This window comes from Salmo trutta, chromosome 12 (assembly GCF_901001165.1).
Source record: "Salmo trutta chromosome 12, fSalTru1.1, whole genome shotgun sequence".
NCBI classification, from domain to species: Eukaryota; Metazoa; Chordata; class Actinopteri; order Salmoniformes; family Salmonidae; genus Salmo; species Salmo trutta.
In genome coordinates, this window is record NC_042968.1 from 72,763,586 (window position 1) to 72,783,093 (window position 19,508).

General features: G+C 43.8%; 1 protein-coding gene across 3 annotated transcripts in view; it reads left to right on the top strand.

Moving 5' to 3' along the window:
• The first annotated feature begins 2,924 nt into the window (after positions 1-2,924).
• LOC115204121 (colorectal mutant cancer protein) overlaps positions 2,925-19,508 on the top strand; it is a 121,687-nt gene continuing 105,103 nt past the window's right edge. Inside the window, exons 1-3 of one of the 3 annotated variants that reach the window (XM_029769446.1) lie at positions 2,925-3,263; positions 4,838-5,082; positions 5,708-5,943. In XM_029769446.1, the coding sequence (XP_029625306.1) occupies positions 3,148-3,263; positions 4,838-5,082; positions 5,708-5,943 (597 nt within the window). In that variant the 5' untranslated portion in view covers positions 2,925-3,147. Of the gene's footprint in view, positions 3,264-4,048; positions 4,064-4,837; positions 5,083-5,707; positions 5,944-19,508 lie in introns of those variants that run through there. The other 2 variants (XM_029769447.1, XM_029769448.1) reach the window with 2 other exon arrangements.

The following is a 19,508-nucleotide window of genomic DNA, read 5'->3' on the forward strand; positions in this document are numbered from 1 at the left end:
GAGTGGGAGAGCGAGAGCGAAGATTGACATGGCGCATGACCATCTGGAGGAGAGAGAGACAGAAAAGTAAACAAAGTAGTGATCAGAGACCTGGAAGGAGGTTGCACTGTGATTAGTAGGCGAACAGCCTCTAGTAAAGATGCGGTCGAGTGTATTGCCTGTCTTGTGAGTGGGAGGGGACTGGGAAATGGTGAGGTCAAAAGAGTCAAGGAGGGGAAAGAAAGAGGCAGAAAGAAATTAATTGAAGGCAGATATCGGGAGGTTGAAGTCGCCCAGTACAAAGAGCAGTGAACCATCATCAGGAAATGAGCTTATCAAGTTGTCAAGCTCGTTGAGAAACTCTAAGGGCACCCAGTGGGTGATAGATGAAAACAATGTTCATCTTGAGTGGACAAGTGACAGTATGGATTTCAAATGAGGAGATGGACAGGTGAGTGAGGGAGAAAAGAGTGGACCTGTGCCACCACCGCGACGACCAGATGCTATTGGACTATGAGATAACACGTAGTCAGATGAAGAGAGACCAGCTGGAGTAGCAGTGTTCTCTTGGGTGATCCATGTCTCCATCGGGGCCAAAATGTCTCGGGACTGAAGGGCAGCATCGGCTGAGATGAACTTGGTGTTCTTGACTGCAGATCGGCAGTTCCAAATGATGCTGGAGACCAAGCCTTGCTTGAAATAGAAGGTAAAACTTTACAAATGTTGTTTATGTTTTGTTCGCTGGAGACATTTATAACTAATGGCGCCGTCCTCTCTTTCCGCAGATCAACTCGGCAGAACCGTCTTAGTTTTGGCAACGAGACCACCGCTGAGAAAACAGGGGAGACTGAAGCACTAACCGTAATTGCTAATTGCCTAGCAGAGGGGAAGAGTACACTTCCCACTACTAATTGCCTAGGAGAGAAGAAGCCACTCCCCCTCCAATACAGCCACTGATTACGAAAACAACAACAGTAACAAATTGCCCTGCCCCCTAATCCTGGTTGATGTGTCAACTGCAGGTTATGAGCTCTCAGCAGTTCACACACCAAGTAGGCTACTGGGAAGACAGACAGTACTTAAAGTAGATAGCCCTAGCAAGCAAAAAGATAGTACTAGACAACAACAAATTAAGACAAAAATTATACTAACAGTATCACTCCTGGAGATATCAGGAGTCCTCTGGCTATAGACCGAAGCACCTCCTCTTTGAAGAAACTTGAGCAATCAAACATCTCCAATCCAAAGTTAAATCTAGAATTGGCTTCCTATTTCGCAACAAAGCATCCTTCACTCATGCTGCCAAACATACCCTCGTAAAACTGACCATACTACCGATCCTCGACTTCGGCGATGTCATTTACAAAATAGCCTCCAATACCCTACTCAATAAACTGGATGCAGTCTATCACAGTGCCATCCGTTTTGTCACCAAAGCCCCATATACTACCCACCACTGCGACCTGTACGCTCTTGTTGGCTGGCCCTCGCTTCATACTCGTCGCCAAACCCACTGGCTCCAGGTCATCTACAAGACCGTGCTAGGTAAAGTCCCCCTTATCTCCGCTAACTGGTTACCATAGCAGCACTCACCTGTAGCACTCGCTCCAGCAGGTATATCGCTCTGGTCACCCCCAAAGCCAATTCCTCCTTTGGCCGTCTCTCCTTCCAGTTCTCTGCTGCCAATGACTGGAAAGAACTACAAAATTCTCTGAAACTGGAAACACTTATCTCCCTCACTAGCTTTAAGCACCAACTGTCAGAGCAGCTCACAGATCACTGCACCTGTACATAGCCCATCTATAATTTAGCCCAAACAACTACCACTTCCCCTACTGTATTTATTTATTTTGCTCCTTTGCACCCCATTATTTCTATTTCTACTTTGCACTTTCTGCAAATCTACCATTCCAGTGTTTTACTTGCTATATTGTATTTACTTTGCCACCATGGCCTTTTTTGCCTTTACCTCCCTTATCTCATCTCGTTTGCTCACATTGTATATAGACTTATTTTTCTACTATATTATTGACTGTATGTTTGTTTTACTCCATGTGTAACTCTGTGTTGTTGTATGTGTCAAACTGCTTTCCTTTATCTTGGCCAGGTTGCAATTGTAAATGAGAACTTGTTCTCAACTTGCCTACCTGGTTAAATAAAGGTGAAATAAATAAATAAAAACATTAAAAAAATTTGATGTAGAGTCACAGCACCAATGTAGGAGTTGGAAGGGGTGAAAGCAGAGGTGGTTCGGTGAACTATAGTCAGGGGACCTTGTGTGACATTTCGACCTGAAGGCACCTAGGAGTCAGCTCAGTTGGCTAATGCAAAGTCACGAGTCAAGCAGACAACCAGGTTCACTATCTGGTCAGTTACAGCAGTTAAACCAAGGAGCTGAGCAAAGGCAGAGTAGAGTACAAGAGGGGGAAAAGATCCATCCACAAACTACATTTGTTCAGAATCCAGACTTTAGACATGATGAAGTCTCCTGTTCTTTGCTGGGAAAGATGGTTTCATAGAGATAGCCAGGCCTACATCATAGCCTACATCTATTATATTTATGTTATCTTGAATTCTATGGACAGTTTGCTGTACCACATGGATCATTAGGCAAATGTATTCTGTAAATAGCTCACAGCTATTACATACTGGTCTATGACCTAGCTAGGCCTATATTACTTCAGGTATTCATGTTTCATCAATGAAATGCTTTGTTACTTTGCAACAACATACATGTGGTAACTTTATTGAGAGTCCTCTTGTTTAAATTATAAACAGTTATCAATAGTTTTGATATTTGAACTATCAAATGTGTAATCCTTGTGCATAGTTCAAATGCTGCACAGGGCAATATCCTACAAAGTGCATTGCAATACTCTGCAAGACTGCCGAAAGACCAACCCACTCCGCCTCACCAACAGTTTACCCAAAAGCATTTTAACGCCCTCGCTGACCCCCAACAGATATCGAGCTTAACTTTTACGACACATGCTGCACCCTTCTTTTCGCAGAAGTGACCTAAACCCAAGTTTACATTTGATTCTATTCCACCCAGTGTCGGGTATTAGCCTACACTTACGGGAAGTGTGATGAAGGAGCAGTTACTTTGTTGAGATTGGATACTAGACGCGGTAGTAGCCAAGTTACAGTACTTATTGAGGGAAGCTCATGGCGGCTGTGAGTGTGAGTAGCGGTAGTAGTGACACATCTAGCACCGGCGAAGAGGAGAGGATGAGGCGGTTGTTTCTGACTTGCGACGGCGACGGTGATGGATACATCAACAGGTAGGCTATTTATTAACTACAAAGTGGATTTAGAATTCAATGTTACATATTGTCCATACATCTAACGTTAGCTACGAGCTGGAAATATTACAATTTATTTAGCTGCGATTCTTTGCTTTAGTTTTGTAATATAAACTCATTTCATTTTCCGGTGAGTTCAGTAGCGAACAATTTCTCAGATTTTGTTTTGACCGCTTCGAAACCATACCTCGGTATTCGAAATATGCTCAGGCTCGACAACTGGCAAAGGCAACCTACAAAACATCTGCATCCCATGGCGTTGGCTTGAGGTTTTGAAAGTTCGCTAGCTACTCAAATTTCCGTTTGACGATGGAAATGTTGCAACAGTGATCTAGCTAGATGAAACTAGACCCCCAGACAGTAGACCACTGACTAGCTCCAGAATAGAATAAACGGTTGACCAATAACATACTGTTCTTCTTATTATGTGACCAACAATACATTAATAATTACCATCCAGTTTTTTAGCTTGTTACAAGAAAATGTATCGATGCTCATGTTCTAATAGTTTATGTACTAATGCTGTTCATTACTGCTTTCCCGCGGCCCCATGTTTATTTGTTTATTGACGAGGCCTTAGCCTACATAGTGTAAATAAACACCAACCCTCCAACGCCGATCACAGCAATTGGTTTTGATGCAGCACCCAAAGACACATCAAGATGGCATGAGCCAGTCAAGATCGCAGAGAAGACTCCTGAGCACAGGGAACTGAAGTTGAACATTTGCCCATACCTCGGGATAAGAATCTAGGCCTATTCCTGTCCTAACATAGTCTTGTGAGTGTGAGTTATGGTGGCAGTAAGTTATTAAGTTACAGCTTACACAGCGATATGAGTTATAATCACAGTAGTGGTCTCTAATTATAAGATGTTTATGAACTCTGAAGTGTTGATTGTTCTTGTTAGTAAATAAAGTAGGCCTGCTGAAGGCTATACATAAGCAGAGTGAGCAGTGAGGAAAATTAAAACATGCAGGAGAGGAGCGAGAGCTTAAGAGTATTGGCACTTTTGACTCAACTCAAACACATCTGTTCTTCTGTTTTTACAGAGAAACCCATAGTTTGCTTAGCCACTTGAGATACTATTTGTGGCCTAGAATGCACTGTATAAAATGGATTGGTTGCCTCTGTAAGGCATTAAAAGTGACAAATTGAACCATGCATACAAACCCTTAGACATGAAACTGATGAATAAGATATCCATTGTGCTAAATAACTACAACTTGAAGGGCATACAGGGATCAAATCCCGTGTCTAGGGGAATATATGTTGCCTGAACCGAATTGTGTGCTTTTCAACTTCATCTAAGAAACATATTTACCCCCTCTAAACATTTCCTAATATTACTTTTCACTTCTTTGAGAAGTGAAGCACATTTCTCAGGCTGGTGCCCTGGTTAATGTACCAGAAATTCAGGTTAGTGCTGCCACTCTTCAGACAATTGAAAACCATTCTCTTCCCCTCTCTCCCTCTCCTTTTCCCTCTGCCTTTCTTTCCTTCTCCATCTTATGTCCTTCTCCCTTTCTTTTTCCATCTCCCTCTCTCCTGTTAGGAATGACCTGCTGATGGTGTGCAGACAGCTAAACATGGAGGAGTCTGTGGCAGAGATCATGGGCCAGCTGGGAGCGGATGAGCGAGGCAAGATCTCCTTCGAGGACTTCACCCGCTGCCGCATGCAGCTGGTCAACGAGATCCGCAAGGAAGAGGGCGAGCTCTCCCAACGCTCCCAGGACTCTGAAACTAGGAAGCTCAGGGAACACATCGCCTCTTGGCCAACCAGCAGCGAGAACAGCCTGGGTGAGTTTGGAGATAGCCAATCACGATTAGGCACAATTGTAAACGGTATTGTTGAACAAGAGACGGCAACTAATCACAGCTGCCTACAAGCATAAAACCAACTAAGAACAGGCAACACCAAACAACTAAACCTAACATTCAACAACTAACCACAAACTACCACTTACTCTTATACCACAGTCATTAACCATAAACAACTGACACCAAACCTCTAACAACTACAACATAACCTGCATGACTGAGGCTAGGGTTTTTAGCTTTGTTGCTAGCCTAAACCTTCAGTGACCTTTGTTTTAATTGTTCCTGGAACATCGGCGAGTCCTCATTATTGTGTAATGAAATGAGAGCATAATGACCAGGAATGTTTACCTCAAGCCCATTCACGGACATGGGCCATTTATAGTGACTAATTCACTTTGCACACTTTACATGTGCATGAAACCACTTCAAAAGTAATCCAGAGAACAAAAAATGTAAATCTACTTGCACAGGGAAGCAATAAGGCATGCAAAAAAATATGTAGTCTGAGGTTCTCTTGAATCAGATCTGGTTGGGAGTGTAAACCCTTCACAGTGCTTATGAGTTACTACCTGTTTAGTTTTGATTTATAACATGTGTCCCCTAGGGGCCCTGTCAGGGGCCAGAGAGAGCTGGGAGTACGACTCTGGGGCCAGGGACCTCCAGAGTCCAGACATCCAGCCTCGGCAAACACAGACCCAGCAGCAGCCAGCCATCCTCCAGAAGGTCCTGGAACCGCCTGTGACTGTCCTAGAACAGCAGGCTGCCCTTCATATGCTCCTGTCCCAGACCAGCGCCCGCTGTGCCCCCCTGGGGGGGAATTACCTGGAGCTGGCCAACACAGTGAGTATGCCTCTGGTGATGCTGGTGGTAGTATTGCATTCTATTGATTCCTGGTATGTTTCCTTTAGAATTTTCTTGTAAGCCACCCAATGAGCAAATTAGGCCTAGTTGTTTCTAGTCACAAGCCATTCTCCGGCCCAGTACAAATTGGCTGCCAGTGCCACCCACCATTTGGTAAACACTGATATAGGACATAACGGTAAGATCAGGGATTAGCCTCTGAGTTATGAGGTCTTTATTACGGCCAATGATGAAGGAATGAGTGTGTAATGAATGGTGGTCTGAAGAAATTGGAATTCCAGAACAGACAACAGTGTTTATGTAAGCTGTCATGGCACCTCCAACCCTCATACTCTGTGTAGTAGGTAACACACAGAACCCTGAGTAGGGTTGTCATGCTGTGTGAATGTTGAACCATTGAAAAGAAATATAATCTCCTTCTGGGGAGGGACTGTCGCTGTAAAAAAGGGGGGAATGAATTGAGGGTAGGTGTAGTAAGCCTGGTAATGCTCTAGAGGGCAGTGCTGTTTATGATAACGCAATTTTCTCACATTCTCCTCTCCTGTTTATAGTAGCCACCGGCCTGTATGGCTTGACATCATGGTACCCCCTGTTTATGATTAGGGGAGGTTAATTCTAGAGCTGTGCATATGACTGGGCAACGTAGCCATTCATCTATAATGAGGATTTTTCAATTCCAGAAGTGAATTTAATTTAAGTTTACTTCCTGTATTGATTAAGTTGAAATTACATGTATTCTAACTGTGACACCATCCCTGTGTCTTTACTCTTCAGCAAGATAACTTGTCAATCCCACAGAACTCTTATGACTATAGAAACACAGTGGTGTATCGCAATATATTTTCTGCTTGGTCCGGGTAGGGATTCCAACTCTCCCTAAGTGTTGATCAGGGCTCTCCTTGTCAGCTTTGAGGAGTATCATCATAAGGGTATCAGCATAATCTCCATCACCTTCCCTGAGCAGTGCTCACACCATCACACCCCTTCATTAATGCATCCATATTTATTATGAATCATATGGGGCAGTCTCATGAGCTGCCATGTCCCCTTCCTATATCAGCTTTCAGGGCTGGGCGCCCTTATGGACCCACATAAATCATTTAGTGGTTTGTTACTGAGATTAACATCACGACACCGTCTCTGTGTAGATTAGCACAGGCACCGGAGAGAATGGGAGGTTGAACGTTATCAGTTGTCAGTGACAGAGCGTGATGTTTGTGTCTGTTGTCACTAGTCACCCCCCCCCCCCCCCCCCCACATGCAATTTGGAGCCCCACTTTACAGGCTTGTCCTGCTGGCACTGCTATATACAGCCGTTTCGATTACAGCCCTAATGGAACATCTGGTTGCTGACACAGGGAGGATGTGTAACTATCAATGCTTTGGTTGTCTGTAGGTCGACCTGGGACTTTATGGACGTGTTCGTGTCATGTTTTTGGATGTTTTCAGACTAGGGAGAACGTACAGAATGGATGCTATGTAGCCAATGATTTTCTTTTCATGCCAGGGTTAGTCCTTTTTTATATATGTTTATGAAAGGCCTACATGTAAAAGGTCTAAACGTGTGATTTAGGATGTCTTAACTTCCTTCATGCACTCACATAGACCATGTGACTTGTTAGTATGTGGAGGCCTTGTATTACGTTCTGTTGTTGAAGGCCATTTATTAATATTAAGAGATGGTTTTATACATCAGCTGATGAGTCCACACTCCTGTGTGAATAGAAGTGCGTGTGTGAGAGTGAGTGAATGTTTATGTGCATCAGTCAGCGTCATGTATAGCAGAGAATACATTGCCTTCCCTGGTTGAATAGAATCCCATGCCCCCTCACCCAACACTCATTACCCAACTTCATCTCCCTCTACACTTAGCAAACAACATTGTGTTTTGGGGGAAATAATGTGTCCGTCATTATCTCCCTGAGAAGAAACTTAATTCCTGGGTTTGCAGATTGCTTTCTATTGCAGCTAGAGTTCATTCACACTCCTATTCATTAGCTGGTATTTTATTGGCTAGTTAGGGGGGATTAAGGCAATGCTGTTACCCTGTTGGCTGTAGCCAGCATCCAACAAGAGCTGTAAAGGCAGTTTAACACTGTCAATGGAATCATTGGACACATGCAGCGGACGTAAACAGATTAAACAATGAGGATGGTATATCACTGTCAATGGGAATTTCTGACCATATTGAACTGAAACCTAAACTTTTCAAATCCCTTTTTTATTTGGACAGCTCTGTGCACTTTGACCCCGAAAAGAGGACTCTTTCTGAAGAGTCTCAGACCCTGTTTGAGTACTTGCACCCTTCTTTCTTTCCTTGTGGTAGTCTGTTGGGGTTTGGATAAGTGAAAACACCTGTTGCTGTCATCAATCCAACCCTTGTGACAGTTTCACTTATTTTGCTATTATTTCAACCATGTCTTTGTCTCTGTGATAACTGCAAGGGAGGAAGGAAAGGAGAATTTGTAGGCCTAAGTATTGAGACAGGGCCCTGGTTTGATTCATGATTACTCGTTGCAGTTGTCTTTAGCCTGAGAGCTGAGCTTCTTTCGGGCCTAGCTGCCTCATAGGTTAAACAAAGAAATCCCACGCTACACCATTCTTGAGTACACTGTGTGGCTTTGTAATATATTTTCTAGCCCTTCGGTAAATACTTTACTGTGGTGGGTTGTCTCAGTTGAGCACATCTTGGTATTCCTCTCCCTTTTTTGCGGAAGTACATATGTACTGGAACACTCAAGTGTTGTTGCCTTTCAGCCAAGCTCTTTCCATCACCCCTCCTGATTGTATAAAGGTTGGCTGTGAGGGTACTCTAGATTAAAAACCTGGCCAATATGCTGAGCCCAGCGCACACAGGCCCATCTCGTTAGTGTTGGGACGCATGCCTCCTCTCTCCCTCATTCTCTCTCTCTCTCATACACCATCTTATCATCCCTAACATACATGTTCCCCGGGATTGCAGGCATGATTCATGCCTGTAACACACACGACATGCTCACATGGATACACACGTGTGCGCACACACAGTTAAGTGCCATCTCATCAGCGCTGCTGGGATACACTCACTGATCATACCCATGATTCATGCCTCACACACACAAACACACACACAGTTTAGTGCCATCTCATTATTGGGCTCATTAGCCGTTGACCCACCAATCACTCGGCCCAGCAGGCCCACTGCATTCAGCAACTTTTATGCTAGTTGATTGTCGATTTCGAAACGCTCAAGTAGTTCTATCTTCATGCAACCTGAGATTGGCCTTGAAAATCAAGATTCCTTGAGTCAAATGGTTGTGACACTTGATTATTGCAAAGTGAGATAAATGTTGTCTATTTAACGGTTTCTTGAAAACAGTGGTTGCGACCTGAGATAGCATGGGGTTTCAATCTCATAGTGGGTAATGCTTTAATACGTGATTCAATATTAACTCCACAAACACTGAAACAGGGTTGTAAAGAGATGTTTTGCTCTGTAATGCTGTCCGCCCATACACACACACACACACACACACACACACACACACACACTCACACTTGTTCCTCCACCATTACATTAAATCCCATCCTCCTTGAATACTGTATACTGGCAGCGGCAGCACTAGTATATAACCTCCCATTCATGAGAAGGCCACTGTCATTTATTAATTCCATTCATGTGCAGCATGCTCTAGTACTTTACAACCTGATGTATGGTAAGCTAAAGCCACAGGTTGCAACCATGCAGGCTGAAATAGGCTATCCATAGTCAGATCTCTCTTTACACTAGTGTTTTGGAAGACACTTTTGTCTGATCTAAATTCCATGCCACTTACAGTGGCTTGCGAAAGTATTCATCCCCCTTGGCATTTTTCCTATTTTGTTGTTTTTATATATATATATATATATATATATATATATATACACTGCTCAAAAAAATAAAGGGAACACTTAAACAACACAATGTAACTCCAAGTCAATCACACTTCTGTGAAATCAAACTGTCCACTTAGGAAGCAACACTGATTGGCAATAAATTTCACATGCTGTTGTGCAAATGGAATAGACAACAGGTGGAAATTATAGGCAATTAGCAAGACACCCCCAATAAAGGAGTGGTTCTGCAGGTGGGGACCACAGACCACTTCTCAGTTCCTATGCTTCCTGGCTGATGTTTTGGTCACTTTTGAATGCTGGCGGTGCTTTCACTCTAGTGGTAGCATGAGACTGAGTCTACAACCCACACAAGTGGCTCAGGTAGTGCAGCTCATCCAGGATGGCACATCAATGCAAGCTGTGGCAAGAAGGTTTGCTGTGTCTGTCAGCGTAGTGTCCAGAGCATGGAGGCGCTACCAGGAGACAGGCCAGTACATCAGGAGACGTGGAGGAGGCCGTAGGAGGGCAACAACCCAGCAGCAGGACCGCTACCTCCGCCTTTGTGCAAGGAGGAGCAGGAGGAGCACTGCCAGAGCCCTGCAAAATGACCTCCAACAGGCCACAAATGTGCATGTGTCTGCTCAAACGGTCAGAAACAGACTCCATGAGGGTGGTATGAGGGCCCGACGTCCACAGGTGGGGGTTGTGCTTACAGCCCAACACCGTGCAGGACGTTTGGCATTTGCCAGAGAACACCAAGATTGGCAAATTCGCCACTGGCGCCCTGTGCTCTTCACAGATGAAAGCAGGTTCACACTGAGCACGTGACAGACGTGACAGAGTCTGGAGACGCCGTGGAGAACGTTCTGCTGCCTGCAACATCCTCCAGCATGACCGGTTTGGCGGTGGGTCAGTCATGGTGTGGGGTGGCATTTCTTTGGGGGGCCGCACAGCCCTCCATGTGCTCGCCAGAGGTAGCCTGACTGCCATTAGGTACCGAGATGAGATCCTCAGACCCCTTGTGAGACCATATGCTGGTGTGGTTGGCCCTGGGTTCCTCCTAATGCAAGACAATGCTAGACCTCATGTGGCTGGAGTGTGTCAGCAGTTCCTGCAAGAGGAAGGCATTGATGGTATGGACTGGCCCGCCCGTTCCCCAGACCTGAATCCAATTGAGCACATCTGGGACATCATGTCTCGCTCCATCCACCAACGCCACGTTGCACCACAGACTGTCCAGGAGTTGGCGGATGCTTTAGTCCAGGTCTGGGAGGAGATCCCTCAGGAGACCATCCGCCACCTCATCAGGAGCATGCCCAGGCGTTGTAGGGAGGTCATACAGGCACGTGGAGGCCACACACACTACTGAGCCTCATTTTGACTTGTTTTAAGGACATTACATCAAAGTTGGATCAGCCTGTAGTGTGGTTTTCCACTTCAATTTTGAGTGTGACTCCAAATCCAGACCTCCATGGGTTGATAAATTGGATTTCCATTGATTATTTTTGTGTGATTTTGTTGTCAGCACATTCAACTATGTAAAGAAAAAAGTATTTAATAAGATTATTTCATTCATTCAGATCTAGGATGTGTTATTTTAGTGTTCCCTTTATTTTTTTGAGCAGTATATATAGATATATCTCATGTGACACTTAGATTGCACACAGGTGGACTTTATTTAACTAATTATGTGACTTCTGAAGGTAATTGGTTGCACCAGATCTTATTTAGGGGCTTCATAGCAAAGGGGGTGAATACATATGCATGCACCACTTTTCAGTTTGTAATTTTTTTAAACAAGTTATTTTTTTCACTTCACCAATTTGGACTGTTTTGTGTATGTCCATGACATGACATCCAAATAAAAATCTATTTAAATTACCAGTTGTAATGCAACAAAATAGGAAAAATGCCAAGGGGGATGAATACTTTTGGAAGGCACTGTACAGTATATAGACCTGTTTAAACAGCCTCTACAGTGAGGGAAAAAAGTATTTGATCCCCTGCTGATTTTGTACATTTGCCCACTGACAAAGAAATGATCAGTCTATAATTTTAATGGTAGGTTTATTTGAACAGTGAGAGACAGAATAACAACAAAAGAATCCAGAAAGACGCATGTCAAAAATGTTATAAATTGATTTGCATTTTAATGAGGGAAATAAGTATTTGACCCCCTCTCAATCAGAAAGATTTCTGGCTCCCAGGTGTCTTTTATACAGGTAACGAGCTGAGATTAGGAGCACACTCTTAAAGGGAGTGCTCCTAATCTCAGCTAGTTACCTGTATAAATGATACCTGTCCACAGAAGCAATCAATCAATCAGATTCCAAACTCTCCACCATGGCCAAGACCAAAGAGCTCTCCAAGGATGTCAGGGACAAGATTGTAGACCTACACAAGGCTGGAATGGGCTACAAGACCATCGCCAAGCAGCTTGGTGAGAAGGTGACAACAGTTGGTGTGATTATTCGCAAATGGAAGAAACACAAAAAAACTGTCAATCTCCCTCGGCCTGGGGCTCCATGCAAGATCTCACCTCGTGGAGTTGCAATGATCATGAGAACGGTGAGGAATCAGCCCAGAACTACACGGGAGGATCTTGTCAATGATCTCAAGGCAGCTGGGACCATAGTCACCAAGAAAACAATTGGTAACACACTACGCTGTGAAGGACTGAAATCCTGCAGCGCCCGCAAGGTCCCCCTGCTCAAGAAAGCACAAAGACATGCCCGTCTGAAGTTTGTCAATGAACATCTGAATCATTCAGAGGACAACTGTGTGAAAGTGTTGTGGTCAGATGAGACCAAAATGGAGCTCTTTGGCATCAACTCAATGCGCCGTATTTGGAAGAGGAGGAATGCTGCCTATGACCCCAAGAACAGCATCCCCACCGTCAAACATGGAGGTGGAAACATTATGCTTTGGGGGTGTTTTTCTGCTAAGGGGACAGGACAACTTCACCGCATCAAAGGGACGATGGACGGGGCCATGTACCGTCAAATCTTGGGTGAGAACCTCCTTCCCTCAGCCAGGGCATTGAAAATGGGTCGTGGATGGGTATTCCAGCATGACAATGACCCAAAACACACGTCCACGGCAACGAAGGAGTGGCTCAAGAAGAAGCACATTAAGGTCCTGGAGTAGCCTAGCCAGTCTCCAGACCTTAATCCCATAGAAAATCTGTGGAGGGAGCTGAAGGTTCGAGTTGCCACACGTCAGCCTCGAAACCTTAATGACTTGGAGAAGATCTGCAAAGAGGAGTGGGACAAAATCCCTCCTGAGATGTGTGCAAACCTGGTGGCCAACTACAAGAAACGTCTGACCTCTGTGATTGCTAACAAGGGTTTTGCCACCAAGTACTAAGTCATGTTTTGCAGAGGGGTCAAATACTTATTTCCCTCATTAAAATGCAAATCATTTTATAACATTTTTGACATGCGTTTTTCTGGAATTTTTTGTTGTTATTCTCTCTCACTGTTCAAATAAACCTACCATTAAAATTATAGACTGATCATTTCTTTGTCAGTGGGCAAACATACAAAATCAGCAGGGGATCAAATACTTTTTTCCCTCACTGTATATGGCAGTTTCTCTTAAGGATCATACATGTGTAATATTCCCACTGGTGTGGATGGTAAGGTTTTGTCCATTGCGGAAGTGCCGAGCTTGCTGTATCTTTCTCACTACTGGTCTCCATCTGGTGTCTCAGTATGAAATCCTCCTATGATATGACACCAGGGCCTCAGCCAAGCCCCAAAATAGAGCCAAGTAATCCTAATACATTAATATACAGTTACTAATGTATAGTTTCTAGACATCCAAGACAGCATAAAGACAAATTAATATACAGTACCAGTCAAAAGTTTGTACACACCTACTCATTCGTTTTTTATTTTTATTTGTTTTACTATTTTCTGCATTGTAGAATAATAGTGAAGACATCAAAACTATGAAATAACATAAATGGAATCATGTAGTAACCAAAAAAGTGTTAAACAAATCAAAATATATTTGATATTCTTACATTTTTTATTTTTTATTTATTTAATTTAACCTTTATTTAACCAGGAAGGGCTCATTGAGATTTAAAATCTATTTTCAAGAGCGTCCTGGCCAAGATAGGCAGCACCAAGTCATTACAAAAATTACAGACAAACAACATGAAAAAAATAGCCACCCTTTGTCTTGATGACAGCTTTGCACACTCTTGGCAGTCTCTCAACCAGCTTCATGAGGTAGTCACCTCGAATGCATTTCAATTAACAGGTATGCCTTGTTAATATGTGGAATTCATTTATTTCTTAATGTGTTTGAGCCAATCGGTTGTGTTGTGACAAGGTAGGGGTGGTATACAGAAGATAGCCCTATTTGGTAAAAGACCAAGTCCATATTACGGCAAGAACAGCTCAAATAAGCAAAGAGGAAACGACAGTCCTCATTACTTTAAGGCATGAAGGTCAGCCAATCAAGAAAATGTCTAACTTTGAAAGTTTGTTCAAGTGCAGTTACAAAAACTATCAAGCCCTATGATGAAACTGGCTCTCATGAGGACTACCACTGGAATGGAAGACCCAGAGTTACCTCTGCTGCAGAGGATAAGTTCATAAGAGTTACCAGCCTCATAAATTGCAGCCCAATTAAATGCTTCACAGAGTTCAAGTAACAGACATCTCAACATCAACTGTTCAGAGGAGGCTGCATGAATCAGGCCATCATGGTCGAATTGCTGAAAAGAAACCACTATTAAAGGACACCAATAATAAGAAGAGACTTGCTTAGGCCAAGAAACACGAGCAATGGCTGTTAGATGGGTGGAAATCTGACCTTTGGTCTGATGAGTCCAAATGTGAGATTTTTGGTTCCAACCGCCGTGTCTTTGTGAGACGCGGAGTAGGTGAACGGATGATCTCTGCATGTGTTGTTCCCACCATGAAGCATGGAGGAGGAGGTGTGATGGTGAGGGGGTGATTTGCTGATAACACTGTCAGTGATTCATTTTGAATTCAAGGCACACTTTACCAGCATGTCTACCACAGCATTCTGCAGTGATACGCCATCCCATCTGGTTTACGCTTAGTTCCACTATCATTTGTTTTTCAACAGGACAATAACCCAACACACCTCCAGGATGTGTAAGGGCTATTTGATCAGGAAGGAGAGTGATGGAGTGCTGCATCAGATGACCTGGCTTCGACAAACACCTGACCTCAACCCAATTGAGATGGTTTGGGATGAGTTGGACTGCAGAGTGAAGGAAAAGCAGCCAACAAGTGCTCAGCATATGTGTGAACACCTTCAAGACTGTTGGAAAAACGTTCCAGGTAATGCTGGTTGAGAGAATGCCAAGAGTGTGCAGAGCTGGTCATCAAGGCAAAGGGTGGCTACTTTGAAGAATATAAAATATATTTTGATTTAACCCTTTTTTTGGGCTTACTACATGATTCCATATGTGTTATTGCATAGTTTTGATGTCTTCTCTATTAATTTAAAATGTAGAATATAGTAAAAGTAAGGAAAAACCCTTGAATGAGTAGGTGTGTCCAAACTTTTGACTGGTACTGTATGTTAGTTAACTATGCAGTGTTTGATGAGTGTAGGGAGGAGGACTTGTATTTTGACAAAATTAGCTTACGGAGGGAACAGTGTTTTTACCAGAGGAAGAGAAGTGCTTGGAGGATGAGGGGAGGAGGAGCAGTCATGCTGAGAGGATGTAGACACAGCCGAGCAGTCTTGCCACATGTTAATGGAGGAGGGGAAGGAAGACGGGGAGAGGAATAGGTAGAGGGGTAGGTAGGGGAGGAAGATACACAGTCACCAGGGGAATGATCCAGAACAGGAATGTGCATCCTGAGCCTCCTGTTTCTTCTCTTGCCTCAGGGAACACACACACACACACACACACACACACACACACAGCAGGCTATCCCTTTTCCACACCAGCCTTGGTTCATGTCTTGTTTGATGTTTGTGAGTTGTGAGTTGTAAGCTAGCCTGGCTAGTGGTCTTATAAAGCCTGTTCCCCCATTTTTACCATCCTCCCAAAGAGCACTCAAGTTTCTACATAGCCTACCCAGTATGAATCCAGACACAGGCAGGCTGATACATGGCACATGTATCAGTCTGAAGCAGCTTGGTTATTCTGGCGCCTCTGTTTAAGTCTCCATCAGCACTATGTGGTATAAAGCTGTAATGGATGAGTTATATGTGCCTTAGATTGCTCTTTAAAAAGCACAAGCCTCAGCCATTCCTAAGCAGGCACTAATCCTGATCTTAGCATCGATCACAGGAAAGCTCTCTGCCATCTATCTCTCTGTGTGCTGTATGTCACTGCATGTGAGTAATTGTATTTACCCATTACTTGATGACAATAATTACTTTTGTCCAGGCATTAAGCCCAGAGGTCAGCCTCAACTTGACCTCTGGCATTCAATGAGCCAGGGAGTAGAAATGACATGGCCCACTCTTCCTGGACTGGTAAATGTATTTATCATTGTGAAATGTCAAAGGGAAAACATTCAATTACCCTAAGTACAAAAGGAATTAAGTTAGACTAAGTTGTGGAACGTCCACAGGATAGTAGCACAATAAAGCTATCCTTCTCAGTCACTTCTTTCAAAATGGCAGATGTTGTTTTGACCTTACAGCTGAGCTGAGGAAGAGCTGAATCAATTTGTGCCTAACTCGTGGTCAAAACGCACAATTAATAGACGTGTCCAGTTGTGGATGTCATAACCAGTTGTGACAGGTGTTATGTCAGTCTTATAGCAGCATTATGTCTTCCTGCTTTAGTGGGAGTTTTTCAATAGATCAGACACTGTTATTAAAAGCCTTTACTCAGCAGGTAGAGAAAGAATGGCACCACCAGCCTGGCCCTTAGCCAGTCCTTCCTCTATGGGGGCTAGCTGCTGCACTGTTTGGATAAGTGTCTGTATCTCTGGATAGCCCTAAACCCATAGCCCCCCCTGTGTGCTGGGCTAGCCTTATCGCTATCTGCCCTCAAACCTTAGCCCTCCCTGTGTGCTGGGCTAGCCTTAACGCTATCTGCCCTCAAACCTTAGCTCTCCCTGTGTGCAAGGCTAGGCCTATCGCTATCTGCCGACAACTCCTAGCCCTCCTTGTGTGCTAGTTCTGCTAGCTTTATTGCCATCTGCCCTGCAGCTGATTTGATTTCACACGCAAGCAAGTTGGGTTTCACTGTGTCACTGACTCTGTCCCTCTCCCAGTGCCACTCCACTTTTCTCTACCTCTTGGAAAAGTGCCCAGAAAAGCATTAGCGAATCTCCAATACATCTGCCCAGCCAGCATCACTGCACTGCACAGACACTGTCCTCCAAGCTCGGTCAGTTGTTAACAAGGTGTTAGCTGTGATGTGTTGGCCTAGTTTGAAGTTGTAATGGCTCTTTTGGAATAACCTGTGGGTGTTGGAAGGCTGTTGAGGGGACTGTGTGTTAGTGATGAGGTAAGTAAAGCTTAAGAGGTGACGGGACAGGAGGATGAAAGAGATGGATGGTATTTTTGTGGGGAAAGTCTCTAGGTCATGTCAGCCCTGTAGCATAGAGCTGGGTTGCCAGGTTGGAGTGGATGTAGCTAGAGACCAGACCAGAGACCACTGCATAGGCAGTGGGTCTTGGATATCTATGTGGGCGAGGGGAGAGGATGTTGGCTGTTATATACTGCTGTGTAGATTGGATGAGTAACATGCAATCTATCTTCAGGGATGGCTCTCATTTTAGTCTGGTTGGAGAATCGCTTTCTGTTTGGGCATATTTTATTACATACATGTATTTTGGGGCTCCCGAGTGGCGCAGCGGTCTAAGGCACTGCATCTCAGTGCTCGAGGTGTTACTACAGACCCTGGTTCGATTCCAGGCTGTATCACAACCGGCCGTGATTGGGAGTCCCATAGTGCGGCGCACAATTGGCCCAACGTTGTCTGGGTTAGGGTTTGGCCGGGGTAGGCCGTCATTTGTAAAAAATAATTTGTTATTAACTGACTTGCCTAGTTAAATAAAGGTTAAATAAAATAAAACATTTAAATTGTCTACCTACATGCTGTACTATATTGCTTTACATTGTTCTGGGAGATTGTATTTCCATGTTGTGTAGTGATTGGTATGTGAGCTTTCTTCCACTGCTAACCTGTTGGATCTGCACTAGTAACAGCCAAGTGCCATTATGTGAACACATTATTTCTATCTGCCTAGAAAACTTCTCAGGAAAAAGAGAACATTTTGAGGAAAGAAGGGGTCTATTCTCCATATCATTGTTCTCATTTAATTCTCACTGGGCAGCGAGAGAGGGAGACGGACTAGACTACACACTCCATACCATTTCTTTGAGTCTCTCAATTAGAAAGTAAACCAGCTCCCAGTGTACCGCTTCATGAATCATACATGCAGGTCTTTTGGTAGAGCTAGAGCAGTTCTGTCTAAACCTAGCCCGGCAGCACCTCTGATATACTCTGAGTGCAGAGTTTATCGTTTTGTCTCCTGCTACAGCTCATCTTCCCAATTTGTCTCATGCTGTTTGAATTCTTTTCATTTTATTTAAATATCGTCCTCTTAGAATATCAACATGGAAGTGGTTTGAGCACAGTTCTTTTTTGACCCCCTAGTGAAATAAATGGGAGGACATTAGCCTGGGAATTTATAACATTTGCAATGAAATATGAATTTCTGTTTGATGCTGTGGTGAAGCTTTGTGCTAAATGATGACAGTTTTAAGTATTTATACTGCCTTGCTTTGAAGTATTACTATTGACTTTGAATTCAGTGATCAGGGCATTGTGAGTTTAAATTATTGTTGGTTCATTTTCTAATTTGCATGGGAAGTAAGGGAGAGTTCCAATTAGGGGAATATGTCAGTGTGTGTGTGTGTGTGTGTGTGTGTTTCCCCTCTTCATTCTGTTTTTGTGTGTTTGCATGCTGATGAGCAGTGTCCAGCTTGGGGAGCAGCGTGATTTGTAGCTGAGCTGAAAGGTCAGGATCATCCAAGTGCTTCCTAACACCCCTGCTGTGTGTGAGCACGTCTAAATTAGATTATTGTGATTCTCCTGACGCTGCTGTGTCCATCCTCATCTTTGTGCGTGTGTGTGTATGCTACTCTGCTATGTGGTCTCCTTGGCACCTTGGTTGTTCCTTTATTGTAGCTTCCTGCCACATCACATGTCATTTAAAACATCCAACCAATATCAATAGGGGGAGCTAGGGCTGGGCGGTATGACGATATATATATATATATATATCGTGTGACGATAGACGTTTTTCTGTTGTTTCATATTATGCTCTATCGTTTATTTCGTTGTGTCTCAAATCACACTGTTTACGGCAATTTTTTTCGTCAATTGGACGTCGCTTTGAGTTCTCCCACATGTGCCGTGTGGAAGGATATTTGCAACACAAACAAACATGGAGGAGAGTGAACATGACAGAGACATGGAGCTCGTACCTAAAAGAGGGGCTACTTTGGTCACATGGACTTGGTTTGGGTATGAAAAGTCTGACTCAGACCATAAAACCGTCTTCTGCAAAATGTGTCGCAGGCCGGTTCCGACAACAGGCTCAAACACCACTAACCTCTTTTACCACCTACGCAAGAATCACGTGAAACAGTACGGAGCGAGTCTACGGATGAGACCCAAAAAAGTACAGTTGAGTGCTCAAAATAAACCCCAGACTCAGACGTTG